At 39.1% G+C, this 25,904-nt stretch overlaps 1 protein-coding gene and 1 non-coding gene across 3 annotated transcripts; one reads left to right on the plus strand and one right to left on the minus strand.

The window, feature by feature from the left end:
* Window positions 1-8,559: 8,559 nt before the first annotated feature.
* On the minus strand, window positions 8,560-25,080 carry FAM98A (family with sequence similarity 98 member A). Of its 2 annotated transcripts, XM_008162248.3 has the most exons (8): window positions 24,941-25,080; window positions 21,929-22,077; window positions 19,162-19,296; window positions 15,080-15,264; window positions 14,029-14,109; window positions 13,313-13,429; window positions 10,446-10,613; window positions 8,560-10,357 (listed from the first exon to the last, which is right to left on the minus strand). In XM_008162248.3, exons 1-8 carry the CDS (start codon window positions 24,991-24,993, stop codon window positions 9,683-9,685), a joined length of 1,563 nt encoding a protein of 520 aa, XP_008160470.1. In that variant the 5' UTR covers window positions 24,994-25,080; the 3' UTR covers window positions 8,560-9,682. The 2 variants fall into 2 exon arrangements, with proteins under 2 accessions (XP_008160470.1, XP_054584241.1); XM_054728266.1 differs by lacking the exon at window positions 21,929-22,077 and having other exon boundaries at window positions 24,941-25,001.
* LOC114230373 (U6 spliceosomal RNA) lies at window positions 18,208-18,311 on the plus strand. Its single transcript, XR_003616269.2, has one exon. It is a non-coding gene; the product is annotated as a U6 spliceosomal RNA (small nuclear RNA).
* Window positions 25,081-25,904: the final 824 nt, after the last annotated feature.

The raw sequence follows: 25,904 nt of genomic DNA on the forward strand, positions 1-25,904 counted from the left end.
GACATTTACCAGGTAGTGGCCTATAAGCCTTTCTGTTCACTACACACTTTTAAATTTATACAGTAAACCCTCGATTTTGCAGACCTCGATTTAACAGACTTTGGATTTAACAGACAAAATTTCTGGTGTGTATTCATATGTGCAAATTAACACCCTGTTCATTTTAAAATGCTTTTAAAGAAGATTTGCTTATAATTAACAGGTTATTTTGTTGTTGTTGTTGTTGTTGTTGTTAATTCACTGTGTGTGGTTTTTTTGTGTTTGTTTGTTTTTTTAACAAACTTTAGGGAATAGGACCTATGTTGAAAAAAAACACTGTAATAATTTTGCCGACGTAAATAAATATTCCATATCTACACCTATAGCCTATATATTGAAAGCCAAGAGTCGCCGCTTGTAAACAATGTTCAGCTAATGATTAGCACGTGATCGCACCGCATCCCCAGCGGCCACTGGTTCTGTGCCACGTGGCGTGACCTCCTGCGGCAGCTTTAACAGATGCCAGCTGGTGCCCCCACGTGCGGCCAGCCACGCCCAGGCCTGGGCCTCTGTTCACTCGCGGTGACTGCGGTGACTGGTGAGTGCACGCGCTTACTAGACTTTTCTGTATAAATTTAAAATTATAGTCATGTACATAGAAAACTTCTGTGAAATGGAACTTTTCATGCTTACTTAATTTTCATTACACAAACGTGCAGTAAAAAGAGGTCAACTAATGTGTCAGTTTTTTAACATATGCATTGGGAAAAGCTACTTCATTATAGGACAGACTTTCAGCTTTAACGGACACCTGCCCCCCACTGAATTAGTTCGTTATATTGAGGTTTTACTGTCTTCAAACTATTTTATCATAACTGTAAGAAAGTTTATTATTTGCCATAAAATGAAATGGGCAGCCACTGTGATTGGCGTGTCTCATGACATGATCTGATAAGTTTTAGCCATCTTATTGCTTAAAGACCCCTGAATCTGAAAGAAGTCATTTAACATTTGATCTGTGAGTTTTATGCAAGTGCTTTAAGAGATTTAATTTTTTGTAAAATAGTTGTATTTAAAAGACGTCGTATAGCCTGGCCGGCATGGCTAGCCGTTGAGCGTTGACCTATGAACCAGGAGGTCACCGTTGGATTCCTGGTCAGGGCACACGCTTGGTTTTGCGGGCTCTACCCCCAGTGGGGTGTGTGCAGGAGGCGGCTGATCAATGCTTCTCTCTCATCATGGATGTTTCTCTCTCTCTCTCCCTCTACCTTCCTCTTGGAAATTAATTTTTAAAATATATTTTTTAAATATAAAAAATAAAAGACACCGTATAACTAAGACATACTGTTTTTGGTTGCTCTGAACTCAGACTGTCCTAAGGCCAATTTGATCATTAAGCGAAATAAGCTTCAGGAGATTTAAAGGGCTAGCATGCTTTGACGAAATGTTAAAGGAGGCTTCCTCGAAGCAATATTTGGCATTGTCTGTTTGGCACCTTGAGGATGTTACACTCTGGGGCAATTCACACGAGGAAGATCTGAGGAGGAAGATCTGAGATTTGTTGGTGGGTGTTTTTGTTTCGGTGTTTTTTCCTTTGTGTGTGTTTTTTGTTTTGTTTGTTTTCTATTATATTTTTTAAGTTTGTCTTTATTGTTGAAAGTATTACAGATGTCCACCTTTTTCCCCCATTGACCCCTTCTAGCCTGCCCCACTTCCTACCCCAGACCTTCACCACACTGTTGTTTGTGTCCATGGGTTATGCATGTACTAGTATGTATAGAAGTTCTTTGGTTGATCTCTTCCCACCCACTCACCCACCCCCTCCTTCCCGCTGAGATTCATCAGTCTGTTCCATGTTTCTGTGCCTCCGGATCTATTTTGTTCATCAGTTTATTTTGTTCTTTAGATTCCACATATGAGTGAGATCATGTGATACTTGTCTTTCTCTGACTGACTTATTCCTCTAGGTCCCTCCATGCTGTCTCAAAGGGTAAGAGATCCAGCTTTTTTACAGCGGCATAGTATTCCATGTACCACAGCTTCTTTTGTCTGCTCATCTGCTGATGGGCACCTGGGCTGTTTCCAGATCTTAGCTATTGTAAATTGCGCTTCTATAAACATAAGGGTGCATACATTCTTTCTGATTGGTGTTTCTGGTTTCTTAGGATATATTCCTAGAAGTGAGATCACTGGGTCAAATGGCAGTTCCCACCAGCAGTGTACTAGGCTTCCCTTTTCTCCACATTCTCGCCAGCACTTGTCGTTTGTTGATTTGTTGATGGTAGCCATTCTGACAGGTGTAAGGTGATGCCTCCTTGTCGTTTTAATTTGCTCCTCTCAGATGATCAGTGACTTTGAGCATTTTTTTTCATGTCTCTTGGCCATCTGTGTGTCTACTTTGGAGAAGTGGATATTTAGGTCCTTTGCCCATTTTTTAAAATTGGATTGTTTTCCTTTTGTTGTTGTGTGAGTTCATTCTATATTTTGGGTAGTAACCCCTTACCAGATGTGTCATTGGCAAATGTATTCTCCCTTTTAGTGGGCTCCCTTTTCATTTTGTTGATGGTTCCTGTTGCTGTGCAGAAGCTTTTTATTTTGATATAGTCCCATTTGTTTATTTTCTCCTTTGTTTCCCTTGCCCTCGGAGATGTATTAGCAAACATATTGCTATGAGAAATGTCTGAAATTTTGCTGCCTATGTTTTCTTTTAGGATGTTTACGTTTTCACGACTTACATTTAAGTCTTTTATCCATTTTGAGTTTATTCTGGTGTCTGGTGTAAGTTGGTGGCCTAGTTTTAAAGCTGGTATTATCAGATACATACTAAATGCAATGAAAAAGATTCTCATATTTGAAAAAACCCTGTAATTTAAAAGCAAAAGGGTGCATAACATTGTCCATCGTCGCTTCTGTATTGTGTGGGCAACCAGGATATTTTAGGCTGTTTTGAAGTTGTACGGACTGAATGCTATGCACTTTGCAACATTTGTTCCAAACTTGAATCAGGAAGGGAAGAGAGATACTCTCCCTAAGATTCTGTTTAAGGTATTCCTGAGTAGTAATTACCTCTGTATTGACAGTGACTGCATATTATGTATCATACATTGTGGTAGGCATTTTACAGATCATCACACTTATTCTGTACAGCTACTCTCGAAGGTGGGAATTACTACCCTCATTTTACAGATTGGAAGATTATGGTTTAGCTAGGCCAGTGGTCGGCAAACTCATTAGTCAACAGAGCCAAATATCAACAGTACAACGATTGAAATTTCTTTTGAGAGCCACATTTTTTAAACTTAAACTTCTAACACCACTTCTTCAAAATAGACTCGTCCAGGCCGTGGTATTTTGTGGAAGAGCCACACTCAAGGGGCCAAAGAGGCGCACGTGGCTCGCGAGCCGCAGTTTGCCGACCACAGAGCTAGGCTAAATAACTTGCTCAAGGTCGCGTAGCTCATGCACCCAAGTTCTGAGTCCTGGTATTATAAATGAATCCTTAGTATTCGTTACAGAGTACGTTCCTCTAAGGAAAACACACTATTCCTTTGTTTTCTGTAGTAAGCACTAAAATATCTGGGTAAGAAGTTAATTGATAGAGAACAGTATCACAAGACTTAAAGCCGTTATATTTCATCATATTGTAAATCAGATACTAAGCCCAGCTGGCATGGGCTCAGTGGTTGAGCGTTGACCTTTGAACCAGGAGGTCACGATTTGATTCCTGGTCAGAGCATATGCCTGGGTTGCAGGCTTAATCCCCAGGGTGGGGCATGCTGTTTGGTGATTCTCATTATTGATATTTCTATCTCCCTCTCTCCCTTCATCTCTGAAATCAATAAAATATCTCTATATATAAAAGCCTAAGTGAAAGTTATGACAGAATGACCGGTCACTATGACACACACTGACCACCAGGGGGCAGACGCTCAACGCAGGAGCTGCCCCCAACCCACAGGCTCGATTGCCAATGGGGCTTGCCAGCCAACCTCCCTGTCCCTACCCCCGGCCAGCAGGCCCTGATCGCCCAATCAGGGCCGGGTCCCCAGGCTGGGATGGGGAACTGGGGGTCGGTGGCGGTGGACGTGGGCAGCAAGGGAAAAGGGTGAGGGGGGAACCTGATTGGCCCTGATTGCTGGCCAGGCCTAGGGACCCCACCTGAGCATGAATTTCATGCACTGGGCCTCTAGTACATAAAAAAATGTGTATGTACTAAAATAGCCCTCACTCATCTTTTAGGTTGGGATTGACTTTCTGCTTGTCATTAGTTTCTGATAATTGAGAATAAGTTAGAATGAAACAGATTTCTCTTAGTTCCACCTTAGTGTAGCTGACTTATGACTGGTCTTCTATCCCATGTGAACTGGTCTCTATTGAGATAAAGGATTCTGAAGCGCCTAAGGGCTTAGGAGCAAAGACCTTAGAGATGGTGTTAGCGAAGGCCTTGATTAGGTGCTGGGAGCTATGTACAACTGGGAGTAAATGTATCTGCTCAGAAGACTTGACAGTACTTTTCATACCTTTCCCCAAGAAAATCTGATCTCAATCATCTTGTAAATGCCTCATTCAAAAATAGCATTGATACTGATTGCTAGATAAAAATAAATTTTTGATAGGTTGTAACCATTCAGTCCCTCCACACCTCTCCCCCTTCTCCTAAATTTGGTTACAATTAATGTTATTGCCACCCAATTACAAAACGAAGAAACTCAGAGTCATACTAAATTTCTTATTCTTATGCCAATGAATAAGTGTGGTGGTCTTAACCTTTTGCACTAGGATGTCGAGTGTGACTCGACACGGTTAGCATCGGTAGCAGCTCATATGTCGAGCCACACTCGACACGTAGTTTCACCGCGGGGGGAAGGGGGACTTTTGTCTATTTTTCCAGTATCTTTTCTTGTTTTCATTAGCATGAAAGGACAAGTAAAATGTAAATGCCGTCTCAACTGATGCCAAAAAAGAAAAAATGAAAAACCGATAACGCATGTGAAATTTATTAGGAAACTAGTACATGATCTTGTTGGAGAATTCAGAGATGGTACACTAACTTCCAGGGGTAGATTATTATCCACTAACTTAGAGCAACGTTTAGATGGAAAGCTCCATATAATCACACCTCACCCTAACAAAAAACACAAAGATTGTGTTGTTTGTTCTAACAGAAAAATCAAAGGAGGAAGAAGAGATATGATTTATATTTGCAAAACATGTGAATGTAAACCAGGTCTTCATGTGGGTGAATGTTTCAAAAAATACCACACCATGAAAAATTATAGAGATTAATATTACTCTTTGAATGTATCAATAATTTGAAATATAAAAAAATCCAAATAAATAAGTTTGTATGAAAAGAAACTCCAGTTTTTTATTCTACTGCCGCGCTTTGTAAAATCTGGGGTATTTAAAGAATTAAATCCCGAGTAGAATAAAGGAATCGAGAAAAAAGCGAGTACAAAGGGTTAACTCTTATTTCCTGAATTGTCCCTTCCCCATCCCTATTCTACAGTTTAAGCTGTGTTTCTCATTCCAATCTTTGCCCCCTGCCTTAAGTCCATTCTCTACTCTTTAGCCAATGATTTATACAGAATCCATGATCTGTCCATGCCTTGGCATACTAAGGTCCACAAACTAGGTCCAAGTAACACTAAATTTAGAAAGGTATGTAGAACCCTCTGTTACCTGGCACCTGCACCCTTTCCAACTTTTCCTGCCAATTTCCACCTCACCTCATGTCAGCAATACTGAAAACTGTGCCATTCTAATACTCTGGGGTCTTCCATTTTTAAAACCATAGTCTAGTACAAGCTTCCGTTTCTGCATCTGCCACTGGACATTCCCAAGGCCGGGACTGCCCAACTTACCTTTGTGCTTCAAATGCCCACCACAGTGCCGGACTGTGGCAGGCACCCCAGTGTTTATTGAACTGAACTGAACTGCAGGCCTTTTTCTTCTTGAAGAAAGTGTAGCACAATGTAACACATACTGGTCATTGTAATACTTTTTTGAAAATTTCCCTCCAATTCCAAACTTTTTCATTGATACGTCATGGGCAGTGAATGGTGTACTGTGGAAGTTCTCATGCCAACAGTTATGTTTATGCAACACTTTTTAGCAACATGACTTTGCAGGCAACTAAACGGTGAATGAGTCCAAACACTGGCGTGCATACCTGCTTCAGTCAGTGATTCTTGAAATGTGGAAATGCAGTGAACAAAGTGAACATTTCTAGGGATTAGAATCACATTAGTGAAGAACAAGAGAAAAAGACAAGCAGCAGAAAGTTTTATATAACTTTATTTAGTGATGAATGCTATTTTTCTATTTAGCTAAACCTAAACTTTCAAAAGGCAAAGTATCCAGAAAGGTAGAATGTGCAAAACCTAAAAAAATAAAAAAAAAAAACATTGAAGTATAAGATCCTATATAATAAAAGGCTAATATGCAAATCGACCCAACGGTGGAACGCTCAACGCAGGAGCTGCCCCCTCGTGGTCAGTGTGCTCCCACAGGGTGAGTGCCCCTCAGCCAGAAGCCTAACGGCTGGCCAGCGCAGTGGTGGTGGCAGGAGTCTCTCCCGCCTCTGCGGCAGTGCTAAGGACTGCTGTCAGACATCCTCTGAGGGCTCCCGGACTGCGAGAGGGTGCAGGCTGGGCTGAGGCACTCGCCCCCCCCCCCCCCCCCCCCCCCCACCCCGTCCCCAGTGCACAAATTTCATGCACTAGGCCTCTAGTTATGTATAAGTGAATTGGGCAGTGGGAAAATAGTTAAGTATATATATAGAAATGACTTCAAATGCTTTCTTTCCCTCAGCAGGAATTTATTTTGTGCCCACAGATGGACACTAGCTCCATTTTTGGATCTAGAGCAAGAAATGAACATGACAGTGCCATATCTTTGACAATTTTCATAGTGTTGACATCCCATTCTAGTTCCTGGTATAGGGAGGAAACAAAGCACTAACAAAAGGTACTGTTTGTCTCAATCTGTTCGAGAGACAATATTTTGAAATTTTAGGTAAAAAATTTCCTCCTAATTTTTGTTTCTCCAAAGAATTCCCACATACCCTATTCATTATTTACTACAAGTTAAGGTTAAGAATGTAAGATCAACATACTTGCTCTATTAAGAAATCTAGTAACTTTATTATTTTAATATAACAAAACTGGTGGTTTGAAATAGCCTATTTCTAGAGAATGAAATCTACAAAGAGAAACTAAAAGGCAATTTCTTTATGGTTTCATGTGAAAAAATTCTAGTTTGAAGCAGAAAATGAAAATTTTAGAATCATCATGGAGAAATGTATCATTTACTTTCTAATATGCTCATATTTGAAGAGCAATCTATTAACCATAAAAATGAAATTATATTTCAAAAGAATGCAACACAGTCATTAGGTATATTCTGAGGCTAGGTAAAACAGATTAAGGAAAATACTAAATGTAATATTTTAAGATACGAAACCTTGACAATCTTATTTTTAATAAGAAACTCCTGCCCTAGCCGGTTTGGCTTGGTGCAGGAGCCTCGGTTTGCCGCTCTGTTGACTAATGAGTTTGCCGACCACTGCCTTAGGGAAAAACACAAAACATTTTAATAATGTACTGATGTCTTTAACCTGAAGTCAAAACTTCTGGGTAAGGATAATGCCTTACGCAGTGGTCGGCAAACTCACTATAGTCCACAGAGCGGCAAACCGAGGCTCGAGAGCTGCAGTTTGCCGACCACTGGTTTAGTGGACAGAGCATTGGCCTGCAGACTAAATGGTCTTGGGTTCGTTTCCGGTCAAGGGCACATGTCCAGGTTGCAGGTTTGATCCCCAGTAGGGGGCATGCAGGAGGCAGCTGATCAATGATACTCTCTCCCCCTCTCTGAAATCAATGAAAATGTATTTTTTAAAAAAGAAACTCCTAATTATCTTATTATAACAGCACAGAGACCAAAACTTAAAACTTTTAAAGACAGAACTTAGTTAGCCAAAAAATCTAATGAACAGATAAAGTTAACAAAAGATCAAGGGAGACTTTCAAAAATGGTTTTAAGCTATCAAAGTAATGTGCTTATCTCAACAGCAAATAGAATAATTTTAATGGCAAGACAAGTTGATTCCTTACTCTAAAAAAACCAATTTAGTAGAAACAGGAAATACTATTTCTCTTTTTTACAAACATATATTTATATTTTTAATCCATTCCTTTTAAGAAAAATGTCCCTCATTCTTAGGAAGAATGGAGAATATAAAACAAAATCCCTAAAAGATGGGGCTATAATTTACCTGTGCCTAATACACTGTGTAGCAACAGCTACACCCAGTGGCCACATATGAGTAATGACATTTTCTAGCTATAACATAGTAAAAGGTCGGTTTGGAAACAGCTATTTTTCGATTTATTTAAGGTTCTAGGATAAACATTATCTTTCACTACAAATTATGTTTTAAGAGAACACTCAGGAATCTCCGGGGGTGAGGGTGGGAGGTGGAGAGTGGAGAAGGGCGGCTGACATAGGTTCATAAGCTTTAAGCAATTATGCAGAATAATTCCTTTTAAAAAGTAGCTAAAACAAAACTCAAACACCACAGAGAACGTAGATACTTTATTGCTCACCTTTCACACAAAGCACACCTCCAGCCATTTTCTTTCACAGCTTGACAATGTTTAAGTATACAAAAACCCAGCAAGAAGCGTCGTGTAGATTTCAGTAAAGGAGAATGTAAAACATCAGCTCAGCCAGGCTTTTGTTTTCTGCAGCAATAATAAAGGGCCTCCTGCACTAAGCAAAAATCTGTCCTCTTTCTCTGTAGTGCATTTCTTATGTTACAAAAAAAAAGTCTCCTGCCCAAAGCAAACTAAATTGTATTTGCTGAGCCAGTGGTATTAACTCGTGCATAAAACAAATTTCAGTTTGCTGTTTCTTCTAGCAGATTTCAAGTAAAAATAGGGTTGAAGGAGGAACTTGTTTTGAATGAATGCAGGTCAGTTTGAGTTGCTATACTTCACTAAACGCCTACCTGTACCATAGACTCACAACTTAGTTTGCTTTAATAATCTTGACGGATTTTGGCCGCGTTCAAGGTTTTCTGAGTTCCGCTTGTGGCATAATATTCCATCAAGAGGATAAGGCTACTGAATGTGCTATCTGCAGAAGAGCTCAGTTAATAGGAACTGACCTAAAAGTTCTATCAGGAAGCAAATGTGGCATAACCTCTCCAAATAAAAAGCCAACCAGGGTGGAAACTGTGCTTGAAAAACAGACATTAGGAAAGTATAAGGAAAACGCATATAAATGGGTTGTTAATATGAGGAAGGTTTCCTAGTTGTAAATCTAAAAAAATCCAGGAGAACCCTCATTTTCAAAACTGTATATTTAAAACTACTTATTCAAGTAATTTCTTCAAAAAAGTATGCATGTTCTGACTGTGGAATTAGTCTACTGGTCAATTAAAGGCAATTTGAATTACCTTTAAAAAAATTCTTCATACAAAGGAGCGATGTTGTACGTGTTTCTCAAATAAACAGCATTATGTAAGTCCATTAAAAAAAAAAAAAACACCAACAGAATTGAATGAAGACCTACAGATGCTTGTGCCAGGCAGGAATCTGCCTGCCACCTGTGGTCTCGCATTCAAAATCCATCCTGGACTCAGGATTCTTAAACTAAGTTTCTATTACTTGAGCTCTAGCAAAATGTAGGTTCTGTAGCCTCAACTAGTGTAATGTCTTCCTTGTCCAAATCCAGAGTGATTATACTGATAGCCTCCGTGCTGGAAGTGCTGTTCAAACTGTCCCCCTTGGTGATAATTCTGGCTTCCCCTTCCTCCCCAACCTCCTCCCTGGCCTCCGCGTCCGCCTCGGCCTCCACGCCCACCTCTCCCTCCACGCCCACTGCCTCGATCACCATGGTGCCCACCATCTTGGTATCTATTGTCCTGCTGGTATCCACCACCCTGGTATCCACTTGCTGTGTAAGTAGTTGTTTGGAAGCCACCGTAACCACCACCTTGATAGCCACCGCCGTGGCCACCATGGTAGCCACCTGGCTGGAAGCCCGAATCTCGATAACCACCATCTTGGTAGCCACCTCCTCCTCCACTCCCTCCATCTGTCCAGCCTCCTTGGTGTTTATTTCCTCTTCCTCCCCCTCGGCCACCGTGGTCGTAGCCACCGCGGTCGTAGCCACCACGTCCACCTCTCCCTCCTTGTTCATGACCTCCTCGTCCTCCGTATGAGGAATGTTCATAACCACCTCTCCCTCCGCCTCGGCCTCCTGCTTGCTGCTGGGGGCCATCCTGCCTTTTCTGCCACGGTGGCATCTCTGGGGGCGGAGGCTCAATTTCATTGGGTCTACCGCCTCTGTCAGGCACCCTGCCCATCAACACCTGCGGGAGAAGAAGGGCATTTTAAACCATTTTATTTTGTAAACAGAAATACCTGTATTGGAAAGAAAGATAAAGGTTCTCTAATCACCTTATTGATGGCACAGGCAGACTTTTCTCTTATAGAACCACTGCTTGTCCTTAGAATCTTTGACAAGTCTTGTCTTGCAGCCAAAAGGTGAGCAACAGAAATAGTACTTTTAGAAGATAAGATCGAACGTTTCGGCTGGTAAACCTTTGCTAATTTCTCTGTGTGACTCTGTTGAAAGAAAATGTTCAAAGAAAATGTCAGTTTTCAAAATGAATATAAACACTCATATTCAATAAGTTAAAAGATTTCCAAAACGTCTGGTAAATATTTCCGAGGCTCTAGATGGAAGGGGAAAAGTTATATACTCACCATTGCTCCTACCTAGTCAAGAACTCTATTACAGTACAGCAAGAAATGATTGTGTATATTTTGGGGGTAAAGAAGAAGAGGTACCCAGGGGGTAGAGGGGCGATTTTGGACTGTGAAGGTCACCCCTGCCATTGGTCGCAGATATTTGCTTTTTAATATTCCCATCTTTGCTTATTTTGAGATAAAAAAATGTTAGCTGTGACTAATTTGTACTAATTATGCTAACACAATAACATGATACATTTCTTACAAAAGTGACCCCCCCCCCCTATTTAATACTTTCCCCTGGTATAAATAACAAATAAGGACAAAGGGTCTATATTAACCATTAGTAGAAGTGTAAGTAATGATTAAGGTTGTTAGATCTAAGGAGAGAGACAAATCAATCTATTTCAAACACAAGACCACAAAAGACAAATAAAATATATAAAGACAAAATTCACACAAGAGAATTTAAGTTCAAACAAATATAAAACATTTTCAATATATGCAAATTAGAGTAACCTAAATTTTGGGCGACAGCAACAATTCCTATCTATTAAATTATAGAAGCAATAGCTACAACTACAATACACACACAGCAAGTCAGCACAAGAACAAAAATATTTGGTATGCCTTTTGGTTATATGCAGGTACTCAAAATATTGATGGTAAATGTTTGGATTACATTACGTAACAAAATAGAATGTAAAAAGGTAATTTACCATGATTAAACATGAGCAAAGAAATACACTAAAAATGCAAACAGCTATTGTAGTTAAGACAAAGATGATCTGTGACTTTTATTTTTAAAGATTTAATAATGAAAAGGATTAAAAAATTGTCATTCCATAGTTTGTCTGGGGAATGTTTCCTGAATATCTTATATTTATTTTTCTTAGAGTCACTATTGTACCTAAATAAGTACTCAATCAATGTTTGCTGTATGGAAACAAGTACCTTTGAGAAAATGGTTTTATGTTTCAAATAAAACTGATTTAAAATGCAATTTCAAAGTGAGATGTAAGTGCATAAATTTTATCTCATATGAAATAAAAGTTCACTTTGTGCATATTAAAATAATTTCTACAAAGTAATTTAAAACGAAGTTTCGAAATGAGGTGTCAGTACATAAATTCCATTAAATGAAAAAATAGATTTGTGCAAGTTAAATAATTTGTATAGGCCTTCCTTATCCTCAATATATTTTGTATTACAGTTCAACAGAATCTTAAATATCACCTAGATTAAACCCAGCACTTTAAAAATGTAAAAAATGAGGAGAGTACACGGAAGCTCAGAGTATCAGGGTGCCCACTGTCAAGTCCACTGATGGCTAGCCAAGACTAGAACCACGGTATCAATGTCTCAGTCAGTGCACTTTCATCAATCATCATATGTTCCTCTAGCTGAAAGTTGTAGATTATTTATTTCTTTAAATTATATCTACTATCTGAGGGTGAAATGATTACTTTTATCAAAGATAATTTAAGGAAGGACTTGCATTTCTTAAACAGCAATCACAGAAGAGAACAATTTACTCCTGGTACTATTGACTTGCTATGAAATAGTAGGCAAAGTCTTCCGTTTATCTAGGTTGCCATCTTTTTTAGTTGCAAAATGAAGGGAATTAAGACTGATCTCTAAGACCCCCTTCCAATACTAAAATGCCATAACCAAATAGATATCTACCCCTACAATTCAGTCAAAAAGGACTTTGCTAAGGTTTCAAGATTTTTGCGAAACTAACATATTAGCAAGATTATTGGAGAACTAAATAAAAACACTTACTGAGTCAATTCACTAAAATTCAGAGAAAAATCTATTTTTAAATATGAATGCATTGCCCAGCTAGCATGGCTCAGTGGTTGAGCGTTGATCTATGAACTAGGAGGTCATGGTTTGATTCTTGGTCAGGGCACATGCCTGCGTTGCGGGTTTGATCCCCAGTGGGGGGCGTGCATGAGGCAGCCGATCAATGATTCTCTCTCATCATTGATTTTTCTTTCTCTCTCTCGCTCTCCCTCTCTAAAATCAATAAAAATATATTTTAAAAAATTGAATGTACTATTAAGGGAACATCTCATTCTAACATTTGGACCAACCTCCACAAAAATTCACAATTTAGTTCCATTTCAGGGTTTTAAGGTTAAATTAATCGTGTCCATTAATTCTCACTTACTGATCATATAACAGGTATTTAATAAATATCTACTGTTGAATGACCAAGACCTTTAACTGGATTATCTCATTTAAGCTAAAATAAGTCATATTCTCCAATTCTATAGATCATAATATTTGGTCTTTCTAAATCCAATGAAATTAAACTGTCAAAGTATAGTAAAATAATTTTAAAAGTTATTATTTTAGTAATTTTCAGACACTCCATTTCTCTCACATGAGTACTTCAAGTAGGGTCTATAACATACAGGGTTTGCTGAATAATATTGAAAAGAAAGGTTCCTCTGTGTGTTTCCTATGTATTTCTCTTGTTGTCTCCACTGTATCTAAACTGTACTAGGAATGCTTAAGGATCAAGTCTATAAATACGCTGCTCTTTTAAATTATTTAATGTGTACCTTAGCTCGGTCAGACCAACCAAAAGACTGGACAGTGACATCCAAACGTTTTATTAGCAGCTTCCTCCGAACTTCATATTCATTGGCTATGGCTTGGTTAATTGCTTCTATCTTTTCCTGAAAAAACAAAACAAAACATTTTTAAGAAGTTAGAATTTTCCTTATTAAAAAAAAAAAAGTTAGAATTTTAATCTGCTTGACCCTTGTTCCAAAAGGGCAGAAACTGTGTCTGTTTCATTCATACCTGAATCCCAGCAATTAGCACAAAATAGTTATTCAATAAATATAATAAAAGTTATAATAAATTAAGGAAACGATATGCAAAATAATGTCTCAAAACATAACAGATATGTACAGTACAAAATTATGATTTAGCTTTCCTATAATCCACTGTGTGAAGCTCAACCCAATGAAGTTTTTGACTTGAAGGCAACCCATTTGGCGATTAGAAACATGCATCATACTGAACTTCTATTCATTTTAATTGGCTGCATGAAATATTTACAAATTATGATAAGTGTTTCTAATCTTAAACAAATAAAATTACTTGCTGCACAAATCTTTATGATTCATAAATGATGCTAAGGATGTCCATCTAGGAAACTACATATTAGAAAAAATAACTTCAAAAGCACCCACTGTAGGTGTCAACATAAATATCATAAGATAGCTGGATGATTCCTTGCAAATTCACTCCATAGATGATCACTACTCACCCAGTGGGCCGGTCCCAATGACTTCTTCAATAAAGGCTTTCCCACATGATTAGGTGGAACTTTTGCTAATGTTTCCTTTAACTGACACAAAAAACATAAATGAATGAATAAACAAATGTAAAAGTAACACATATCCTCCTCATCTTCCTAAGTCCCATCATATCTTGCCATCAAAAGAAGATTCCTGACAGAGGGAAAGGTGGAGGATGTTTTGAAATGTACAAGACCCACACAATAAAGACACTCACTGGCCCACTCCTCATGTGCCTATGGAAGCATGATTCCTTCACTGCACCTACACCAGTGCCTGACAACGGGAGGCACTGAATGGGTATTTCCTGAAGGAATGAATGAACACACAGAAAAATAGGGACTATGGATACACTGCTGCTCCCCTGTAGAGTTCAGCCAGATTTGTGCATCATGGTGTACATCTGCCCCATAATGCTAATGTACCAATTCTTAGAGTCCAACAGATATGCATACAGAGAGTAACTCTGCTATAACAAATATCATTCTCTTTTACTCATTTTTTAAAACCTCTTCATGGTTGATAATGTGTGGCATAAATTATTTTCACATACTAGATTATGTTAGCAGTCAAATCTAAATTGCCAATTGAAACTTTGTAAAACTCGAAGTGAGTGGATTAAAAACCAAGAACGTTAACATCCTTTTCTATCCAGTCAATGGGCAGGGTGGTAACATTTAATAATAAAGACTTTAAAACTTAATTGCATTAAAGTTCAATTATAAAATAATTTTTAAAGGACTTAATTCTTTTTACATTATATCTAGCTTATTTCAGCTTATAAATCCAAGTGTCAAGTTTCCTTTTTGAAAAAGAAACATGCTAACATGTTAAAAAAAACACACTAAAATACTGATTTCTCTTTAAGGCTTCTAGGATTTAAAACCCAAAACTCATTTAGTAACAATTACTTAATAATATGCACATTAGGTTCCCATTAAGAGAAATTAACTTGCTTCATTTCAAACAAATGTAGGACTATGCCTTTAATACACTACAATCTGGTACTAAAGGTCTTACTTTTTTTTCAATCCCGCTGAAGAATTGGAACATAGTTATATTGGCTGGAGGTTTGGACATTCCTAGAGCAATACATATGCCTTTCAACTCTTGAAAGACCTCACTACCGCCTCCTTCTTGAGCTTTTTTTGGAGGAGTATTCACACAGAGCATTCTGGCAGCTTCTAGTTCTGAGATGAGGTATGCTGAAGTAAACAAAATAAGATTTCAAAATGAGATACAGCTACAGTTAATAGTCATAAGTCTGGAGTCACAACTCTATAGACCTAATGATATGTAACTTTTAAAGCTGCAAGAATGGAGAAAAACAAGAAAGGAAAACCATTTTTACCTCAAGTGACATAGCATATAAACTGAGTCTGTAACACAGGTATTTAATCAATATATATTTAAAGGCTAATTTAAAAATAAGTGATTCTTCTTTGAAACCAAAAGATCAAGGTAGCTGACATCTAAAAATCTGGATTCTTGCATTCTGCTATTAAGAAACCTACAGAACAGGGGTTGGCATCTGTTGACAAATTTGCAAAAGGTGGACTTCTCACCACTGACATGCACCAGTGATTCTATATAATAAAAGGCTAATATGCAAATCGACTGAATGGTGGAACAACTGGTCACTAATGACATGCACAGACCACCGGGGCAGAAGCTCAATGCAGGAGCTGCCCCCTGGTGGTCAGTGCGCTCCCACAGGGGGAGCGCTGCTCAGCCAGAAGCTGGGCTTGCTGCTCCTTAGTGCTGCCTCGGAGGCCAGAGAGGCTCCCGCCACTGCCACCTGGTGAGCAGAGCAGTGGCAGGCCTAAGGACCCCTCGGGGGATGTCCGCCGAGGGGTCCCGGACTGCAAGAGGGTGCAGGCCGGGCTGAGGGATGCCCCCCCTTGCCTCCAGTGTACGAATGTCGTGCACTGGGCCTCTAGTATAATTATATGTTCCTCTAACCATCCAATACTTAGGAAGTCTGTTTAGAATTGGCATAAAACAACATTTTTAAGTAGTCAGAGTTTAATGTACAGGAGAAGGGGGAAGGCACTAAACTCCCAAAAGTTCCTTTCTTACGGTGTCCAGTAGCCTAATGTCATGCTCTGGCTGTTCAAAATAAACCCCCCTCTTCCATCTATATTCTTCTCAGTATTCCCTTCCCCCTACTTTCCTCTTTCTCATCCCCTCCTGTGAAAACAACAACACTTTCAAATCCTTTCTTGGCAGAGTCCTTTTGTATCAGTATCATCCCGTGTGTGTTGATTTCAGTCATGGATAATGAGGGCTGCAATCTGCTTCAGGTAATTAAGGTGAAGATACAAATATTCAATCTTACTCCTTTAACCTTCCTAAGGACATTTACATTTTTATAAAACAATTAGTAATCATGTGGATTTCAGGATTTCAGGAATGTGACCAAATGAGAACCTCTTGACAATATGAGGAAGTTGGTTTTGAAAAAGGCCATTTTCTGGGCTCTTAAGTTTAGGAGGACAGAAGAATGATCAGCCTGAATATCTTATGTCCTATACCCAAGGTGTAATGCTAGCAGTAGAGGGGTCATAATTTTGGCAGATCATTTCTGAAAAGCTGCCAACTCCTATTCTAGAACAATATATACACCTGAGTTTCTGGAAAGGCAATTCTAAATGGGTTTGATCAAATCTTAACATGTTCCATACAGCAAATTGTCTGAGTTAAAAGATCAAAACAATAAAACTCCCCACTGTCATGAAAATAATCAATTTTTATAAATAAGGTGTTACTGGAACACTGCCACGTTCATCTGTTTCTGTATCGCCTGCAGCTGCTTACACGCTATATAGCAGCACAGTTCAGAGTTGTGACAGAGATCTTGTGGTCCTCAAAGCTGAAAATGTTTATTACCTGGACCTTTAAGAAAGAGTTTGCCAACCCTTGTTCTAGAAAATCATATATTATATGATTTAATCAATTTGTTCTCTAAATTGAGGACAACGTAGCACAGGTATTCACAAAATTAGTTCCCCAATACAATTACCATCAAAAAGCATTAACTGTAGCTGGTGTGTTCAAAGTACTAGGAAAGGCACTGACTGGATATTTAATGCAAAACAAACAAAAAAAGATTACCTCTACTGACAATCTAGTGCGGAATAAATAATAAATGCATAAAAAGAGGAATCGTTTTTCACCTATTAGAAACTTAGAAATGACTTATTTTACCTAAGGGAAATGTTCTGACAACCAGAAAGGCCAATGAACGGCTAAAATAGTTCTTAATCTGACACAGGAGAGTTTTTCAGCCACTCATTCGAAGACTTATTTTACTAACAATTCCAATGAGGTTAGTTTATTTTTTACCCCTCAAAACACAACGTATTAAAAGATTCACATCAGTAAGGTAAGGGTGCTGGAAGAAGTCAGTCAAATTATAGCATCAAGATGTGACAACTGATACTTGGGAAAGACACAAAATGTTCATATGGAGCAAGTAGAGAATGAGTACAGGTACATAAACATTAGCATGAAAGAGAAAACAAACGGGGGGAACATTTTAGAAAAGCGGAAACAGCAAAAGCAAAGATCAGGAGGGAGGTGAGTAGTGTGTATGTGTGAAGAACACAAAGAGCAGAGTAAACTTTTGCTGACTCAGTCATTCAGTTGAACAAACAGCTGCATATTCTTGAAAAGCTTTTGAGGTGATAGCACATTAAAAGAGCCTATTAGTATTGACCCAAAATGATCATGTTCTGTGCAGTCTGCTTAAGAAAGAGGAAAGAGTTAAAGGTATTTTATAAAGATTTATATTCAAAGTGGTTTTCATAAATATCAGCACTAAAAAGGCCAAACTCTGAGCTCTTTGGAAGAATTAGCTACTCAGGGTTATTACTAACCTTTCCACACAGCTGTTGTCCTGCTATGTAAGATAACATAGTCTAAGTGCCAAATACTAGGTGTTGGTAAAGATAAGCAGTGCTGCCAAAGAAAATCACTGAGCACACTGTGGCTGAGCCAGTTACAGAAATTATACGATCTGAAGGTTACTGCATGCATGCACAAGAACTACTGCAGCAATATCAGTACCTAAAGCAGTATCTAATCTTAAGGGCATATCCCCCCAGTGACAATCATCTGGCAAAGGGGAAGTTAAGAAAGTGATTCCGGTGCTCACTTCGGCAGCACATATACTAAAATTGGAACAACACGGGGATTAGCATGGCTCCTGTGCAAGGATGACATGCAAATTCATGAAACATTACATATTTTAAAAAGATGATTCTGGAATAATTAGTGTTAAGTATAATGGCTATGAATACTTTTTTTTTTTTTTTAATTGTACCTTCAAAATTAGAGTTGTAGCATTTTCTAGAAAACGTAATACGGTTGTAAAGACAAATATTTAAAAAATACTCTTATTTGTGTTTGTCATAGTAAGGACTGTACTACTCAGCTAACCAAAGCTTAATCTAATGTGTTTCAGAATTCTAGAACAATTCTGAGTTAAGACTATTCACTGAATTTATTGGAGAATTTAAGACAGCAAAATTTGTGAGTCTACTTACTGTTCTTCAGGGTGAAGAGAGAAAGAGTAATTAGTATAGACAAAACATGGAAGGAAATAACTTTTTATAATAATTTATTTCCCACAATGATGAGTAAATACAGGAACAAAGCAAATACTATTGAAAATTTTACATTTGCAAACAAAACCAACACCCTTAACCAATTACCCAACCACAACGAAACATCAACAAGACAAAATATTTTAATTTAAAAAACAAAAAACTTCATTATTCCCACACTGTTTTCCCAGTCTATTTTAAAAAGTGCTTCCAGTCTAGAACGCTCAGGTTTAATGATCACACATTGAACAACACTCCAGCACTACCTCTGGTCACAGTAGGTGAAGCACAACGATAAATGAGTAGCAATTACAAAACAACTCTGCTGCCTGCGCACAGACCCAAGAGCTTCTAAGCCGGAAATGTAATCAAGTTTTCTTTAAAATAAGTATTCTGAATTAAATCCATAATAAAACAAAACAGTAACAACTAGTTTATTGTCTTGGAAAACATAAATAGAAAATAAAAGCTACATTCTAGTAGCCATGAACTTACTGAGCAAAAGGAGGCAGTTCTTCTGAACGAGAAGGCGCTTGGTCACATCCCCAGATGTCAGTGAAGGATACGGACAGTTCATCTCCCCTAGTAGCCCACTCACCTCAAGTTGGAATTCTTCAGCTTCATTCGGGCCTTTTAAGAATTAAAATCGTCTTATTTAATAAAAATGTTTTCCCCATTAGCTTACACACATATATAAATTGAAATTTTAATAACATTTTCCTAACAAAAGTTCCTTTTTCTTCTAATTCATCCTTTCTCACACCACTGACAATTTTCTTCCTTAAATACTTTCATTAGGTTATTCCCTTATTTAAGAATCTTTAATGGCTAATCTCTACCTCATCTAATCAATTTTTTCTTTCTTTTTTTTTAATCCTTACCCGAGGATATTTTCCACTGATTTTTTAGACAGAGTGGAAGAGAGCGGGAAAGACAGAGAAACATCTATGTGAGAGAAACACATCGAATGATTGCCTCCTGCATGAGCCCAACCAGGGCACGGGGTGGGGAGGAGCCTGCAACCAAGATAACGTGCCCTTCGCAGGAATTGAACCCGGGACCCTTCCGTCCACTGGCTGACGCTCTATCCACTGAGCCAAACCGACTAGGGCAAAATTTTCTGTCTTTAAAGATTTTTCACAGCCTCTGCTTTGCCCTTCCCGATTATGTTTGTAATAGTTATCTGCTACTTCAACAAATATTTCCTCTATTTGTGCCAGGCTAGTCTCCTCAATGCCATAGGTCCGTCTAATTTCCACATCTGTGCCTTCATTTCAGTTATTCCCCATGATGGATATGCCCTCTACCCTCCTCTCCTCTATCAAATCCCACCTATCCATCAAAGTCCAGTGGTCTTGCTCCTTGATGAAACCTTACCCAAGTACTATGGCACTAACTGATTTCCTCCCACTGTGAACCACAAAGTGAAGCATGTAATTACTACTAATATACAATGGTTTCAATTGCGCCAGATATTTCTAGTTTCTAGACTAAGTGTGAAGGTAGTGAACATGACTTGTAGTTCTGTATTCCTATAACATGCAAAGTATAGAGTATACTGGGTGAACCCAGGAAAAACAATGCTCTTTTATTCTTTACTATTTTGATGGCTCTCTATTCAATATCAGAGAGGGGCAAAAATTAACAAACTTTGACAGTCACTTGACCTGAGACCTTTTTCTCATCTATAAAATGGGAAGACTGTATTATCAATGTTTTGCAAACTGTGTTCTGTGAGGTCCAGAGTTGCACAGCCCTCCTTTAGAGGCAGCTGGGATAATGAGAAGAGAGTTGTCCTAAGAGTACTCCCTCTCAACTTCAACAGCTACACTTTACCTGTTTTACGTGTTGGCTTCTATAAAGTGTTTTCATATGAACAAAAGGGATCAGGTTATAAACAGTTACCATATAGCACAGGTGTTTGTTCAGAAGTTCTTACAATCTCTGTAATGTTAGGTTAAGAGGCAATGTTAAGAGTAATGGCTCCCAAATTTGACTGCTGGGATTGAATCCTGGCTTTATCCCTTACTGGTTGTGTGACCTCTCAGGTGATGTCTTTAACCTCATTGTGTTTCCTTGTTTAATGTATAAGAGAGTAATAAAACCTAGGACTGCCCTGAGGTTTAAGTGAGTTAATATAAGTAAAGTACTCAGAACATAATAAGTACTCAATAAATGTAAGCTGCTGCTATCATTACTATTGTATTATACTCTCTTTAAAAATTAGAATTGGGCCCACTCAGTATGGCTCAGCGGTTGAACGCTGACCCATGAACCAGGAGGTCACTGGTTTGATTCCCAGTCAGGGCACATGCCCAGGTTGTGGGCTAGATTCCCAGTAAGGGAGGCATGCAGGAGGCAGCGGACTGATGATGTTTCTCTCTCATCGCTCTTTCTCTCTCTCTATCCCTCTCCCTTTTTCTCTCAAAATCAATGAAGGGAAAAAAAAAATTTAAATTAGAATTAAGTGCAATTACTATGTACACATTAAATATATTAAACATAAAAGAGTGAGCTCTTCACAATGGAATTCTGTGAAAAAGAAAATGGGCTTTTGTATATAGTTCTCTATAAGAGTGGATTAACAGGTGGGCATTTTTCTTTTGTCTATTATATTATAGGTTTACCTATGGTAGGAGGGAAACCAGATGGTGGAGTGTCAGGTTCTAAGCCTTTGTACAGCTCTTTTGCAGAATCAACAAAACAGTAGTTGTCATTGCTAAAACCGTAACAAAATTGGCAAATATAAAACAGCTCTCAATGCCATAAATCTGATGGTGTTGGATTTGATTTTGGTATAGCTAGTGATATATTATACAGAAAACTTAATAAAGTGTTCTCTTTCTCCCTACATATAATAATTACAGAGTATTTACTTTACATGCTATACGTACTTCTAGAATCTGGTAGTACAAAAAGAAAAATATCCTAATTTCTAGTGCTACCACCAATTTAAGATCTCACAAGTCAAGTTTTACAAAGAATGGAAAGTTCATATATGCTATATTTCTCTCCATTTTTTTGTATCTTAGTAATGGGGTCTTTTCACCTTCCATAACAGTTGCATGACTATATTTTGGTTTTTTCAACTTCTGAATCACTTTTCTCTAAAAACAATGGTGGCAGAGTATTCTGTTGCTTTACAATTTTTTTTTATATTTACAAAGAACTTGAAATTTTAGCTTTAGTACTGATAATGTTCAATTGACAATACCCAAATTTTATTTGTTATATTTTGCACCTAGAACTGATCTTTACTTACTGTTAGTTGCTTGCACATTTTCTTCCAGTTTACAGAGCACTCTTAATTCAGACACCAGCCAAGCACAGAGTTTGGTAAACTCAGGGGAACTGGCTCCAGCAGAGACCGCCTGAGACAGAGCGCCATCTTCTAACAATGGACCCTTGTAACTGGCGAGTTAAGAAATCACACTTCAGAAGAATACAGAATCACACCTAATATATTACAGATGCAATATATTTATGTATTATTTCTATAATTGATAGTTTAAAAAAGATCTTATGACCAGTTTCTAAACTTACAAATATAAAAACTTGAACTATATGAAACCATTAGAAAAATAAGCTAAATGGTAACTGCATTTCATCCCTTCAAAATATAGGTGAATATTTATGTCTACTTCTACACACTTACTGAAAGCCCTTACTGTATATAGATTTATTTTCTTACTCTAACTGAACTGAGTATTAAAACCAGATTAATAAGTGATAGCTAATTATACTATATTTTACTAGTTTAGAAATATAACTTAGGTTATTTTTTCTTGAGATTTTTCCAGAAATCAATTAGGTTAGGGTTTTAATGACTTTCTTTAAAAGCAAAAACTTTCCAATTAATCATTTATTTCCTTTTTCTATATTTAATGACGGTTAAGACCAGTAAGACCTGCTAGTACCAGAGAAATGTCAAGTTTAATTTAATAATTGCTGGCAAGTTGATGTTTGGGTGAATTGGTACAAGTGAAACCTAATCCTTTGCAACTGATTCAAATGTAATTTAAAAAAATTACTTAATGTTCAAACATTCATAAAAGGCAATAGTAATAACGAACCCCAATCTAGGATATAGCTATAATAAAAGATTTTGTCATTCTCAAAGGAATTTTAAAATATATATTCTTCAGAAGATTATTTTATCTTCTTGTTAAGAAAATATTAATAAAATCCTTGCTATTAAAGGTAATATATTAAGTATGCTTGAGATCATTTGATGTTTAGTGGTATAGAAATGTTAGAGAAATTACAATACTTGGTCCTTTTAAAATACAATTATATGTGTATACATTGAATGGAATGGAAAAAGTGTTACACAAAATGAGGTTATAGATCTCTGGCATCTAGATTTAAAAGCACATATTAGACACTGGAGTAAAGAGACTAGGCCTAGAAACTTCTCCTTGTGTTTCACTTTTAGATTTTGCTCTTTTATTTTACAAGTAGTTACTGAATTCCTACTGTGTGCCAAATTAGAGATAAAAGATAGTCATTTAATTCTAGTATTTCTCAGTGAATCCTTTAAAAGTACACATCCATCAATTAAGACTAAATTTTAATGACTGAATGCCACCCAACTAAATAGTTATGGTTAAAATTTATAGCAACGTTTTCAGAAAAATCCCACCGTTTACATTACAACCCATCCTAACTAAATATTGGGTTACAATTACTACTTTTATAGTCCCCATGAGAACAGTTAAAAGAAGGTAAAAGAACAATAATGGGAAGAAACATCCATCACCAATTGTTAGGTGACCTCTTCCCATGCAGAATGACTGCATTTACGTAAGGTCTACCTTGTCCTCTCATCCAACAACTTTCAACACTACTCTTAAGGGCCACTTCTTAGAAGCTTCTAGGACTTGATTTCCTTTGGCAGTAAAGGGACCTTCCTCACAGCATATTCCCATAGTGTGAACTTCTCTGTACCCATCCATGCTCAGCCCAGCACTGCCACAGAACAAGTGTTTCTCAACAAATGTTCACTGAATGAATGGCTTCATGTGTGAGCATGCAATTTCCTTTCAGATGTCTACCAAAACAGTCCATTTTGCTGAACCGCTTTTACTTATACTCTATAAGCCCCGCTAAAGTTTGGAATATTCATTAAAAAAAAAAAAAAAGAACAACAATGGTAATTCACTTTGACAAAGAAAGGTGATAAGCACTGCCGCTTCCTTTCCTAAAAATTTCTACCAGGTCAGCAAGTTACTTAAGGGGACAGCCTTGGGGAACCCTCACAGTGTCCTTTCTTAAAGAACACAGTTTCCCTCAAATGGTTTCCACGTGATCCAAAAGCCTAGGGGAAGGTTTGGATAAAGGACTGTTTCTTTATTAATACAGCTACCTAAATCTGTAAAAAAAAAAAAAAAAAAAAAAAAATTGACACTGTACCTATAGCCAAATATTTAATCATACGATTTGTTTCTGAAACCACATTTATCCCAAGAGGTTCTGAGTTTTCAAGTTTTAATATAGAGTATTCTGATCTGGGTAACCCAGTGAGATAAGAAGCCTTATTTCCAACTTCTAGGTAAGACGACTTAGGGTTAGTTAGCTGTCAGGAGGGGAGACAATAGACACCACAAACAGGCAGGGATGTGGCGAGTGAAGACGACCCTAAGGGTCAGTAAGGGCTAGCAATGGCTCAAAGGAGTGTCCGAGGCCGGAGAAACTGCCCGTGGTTCCCACGGAGGTGGCGGCAGGTGAGGTGCCCAGCGAGCGGGCGAGCTAGCGGGACGGATGCGGCGCAAAGACATGTGGCTTCGGGAAGACCGGGTGCCTGCAGAGATGACTGGGCAAAGATTTTCCGAGACAAATGGGGTGGGGTAGGAGTAGAGGGGCTCACTACAGGGCGTTTGGAGGACAAGCAGGAAACCCGGGAAGCAACTTTGGCAACCTCTAAAGTGAGGGGGGTCCAGCCGAAGGATGGGGAGCAGGGAGAGACGCTCAGAGAGAGGGGGCTGGCGAGAACCCGGTGCCCAGACAATGACACGCTGGACGGACAAACACCGCGGGTAACTCGGCTGCAGGGAGCACAGGGCAGGCCCAGGGGCGTCGCATGTGGAGGGCCCTGACCGAGTTGGGCAGACCGTAGACGTGGCATTGGGGTCCCGGAGCCTGAGGGGAGGCGACAGCCAGGCGCCGCGGGGTGCGGCGTGGAGAGCCAGGTGTCTCCGCCTGGGACTCAAAGAGGTGTGCCCGGGGGGACCGGCCGTGTGGGGACCGGCAGACCCGTGCTCTCTGGTACTCTTACCCTAGGTCTTCCAGCGACTCCAAGATGTCAGTCTCCATGAGGTCGCACTCCATGCTAGTGGTATTCAAATTTCCGAGTCCGGAGGCTCCCCTCTTCGCCGGCAACGCGTACACTGGCGCATGCGCTGCCTCCCCGGAACTTCCAAGTCGACGTCTGGCGCCTCAGCCCCCGCACTGCGCATGTCCCGAGCGTGCGCAAGACACGTGGTCCCGCCCATCGCCCCGCCCCTGCCGGCTGAGGGATGGCCAGGAGGCAGAGTTTTGCACATGCGTATTGCCGAGGAGTGAAGCCGGCAGCCCAAAGAAGGGCAGGAGGACTGGCTGCGTGGCAGCCGGGCGTGGGGACCAGGCAGCTGGGCGAGAGGGGGGATTAGGGGAGGAGCCGGGGATTAGGGGGAGGGGGCGTCGTTCTAGCCCCACTTAACTTCCTTTACGCGAATGTGAATCTCGGGGCGAAGCGGGCGGGGGAGGTGTCAGGGGGGCTCGAGCTTTGGGTGGGTGTTGTCTGTGGAACAATCTTGGAGCTCAGGGAGTGGCTGTCCGCACCCTGCCAGCGTGTTCTAGCCTTAGCTGCGGGCCACGGGGAAGGGGCACATTCTTAAGCTTCGGAGGCATCCACGGGACGAGGGCCGAGAATGGCAAATAAATGCGTTTTGATTTCCTGGTGGCTGCAGTAGACGTGTTTTCAGGATTAGGTGCAGTAAACTTCCCTTTGTCGTGGTCCTATTCAGAAGTTGTTGCACTCCCCGCTTTGCGTGCTCTGACTTCTTAAGACCTTCAGACACTAAGAATCTTATTTTAAAGGGTGGGGCAGAGAAGGGCTTCACTTCATCACAAAAAGAATAGAATATGTTTAAATCCATGCACTTTAGACAGTGAATAAACTTTTTTTTTTTTTCCTGTCATGCAATTGCCGTGGATATTATTTGCCTGGGTGTGTAACATTCAATTCGCGGTGGGTTATG

Source organism: Eptesicus fuscus, chromosome 16, assembly GCF_027574615.1.
Source record: "Eptesicus fuscus isolate TK198812 chromosome 16, DD_ASM_mEF_20220401, whole genome shotgun sequence".
Classification (NCBI taxonomy): Eukaryota; Metazoa; Chordata; class Mammalia; order Chiroptera; family Vespertilionidae; genus Eptesicus; species Eptesicus fuscus.

Bases quoted from the DNA above. Each gene is read 5' to 3' on its own strand.
- FAM98A (XM_008162248.3), bottom strand. From the start codon at position 24,993: ATGGAGTGCGACCTCATGGAGACTGACATCTTGGAGTCGCTGGAAGAC. The intron at 19,297-21,928 runs GTAAGTAAAGAT...AATTCTTAAAAG, and splicing joins AAATGTGCAAGCAACTAACA to GCCCGAATGAAGCTGAAGAA. The intron at 15,265-19,161 runs GTAAGTTCATGG...TGTTTACTTCAG, and splicing joins GAACTGCCTCCTTTTGCTCA to CATACCTCATCTCAGAACTA.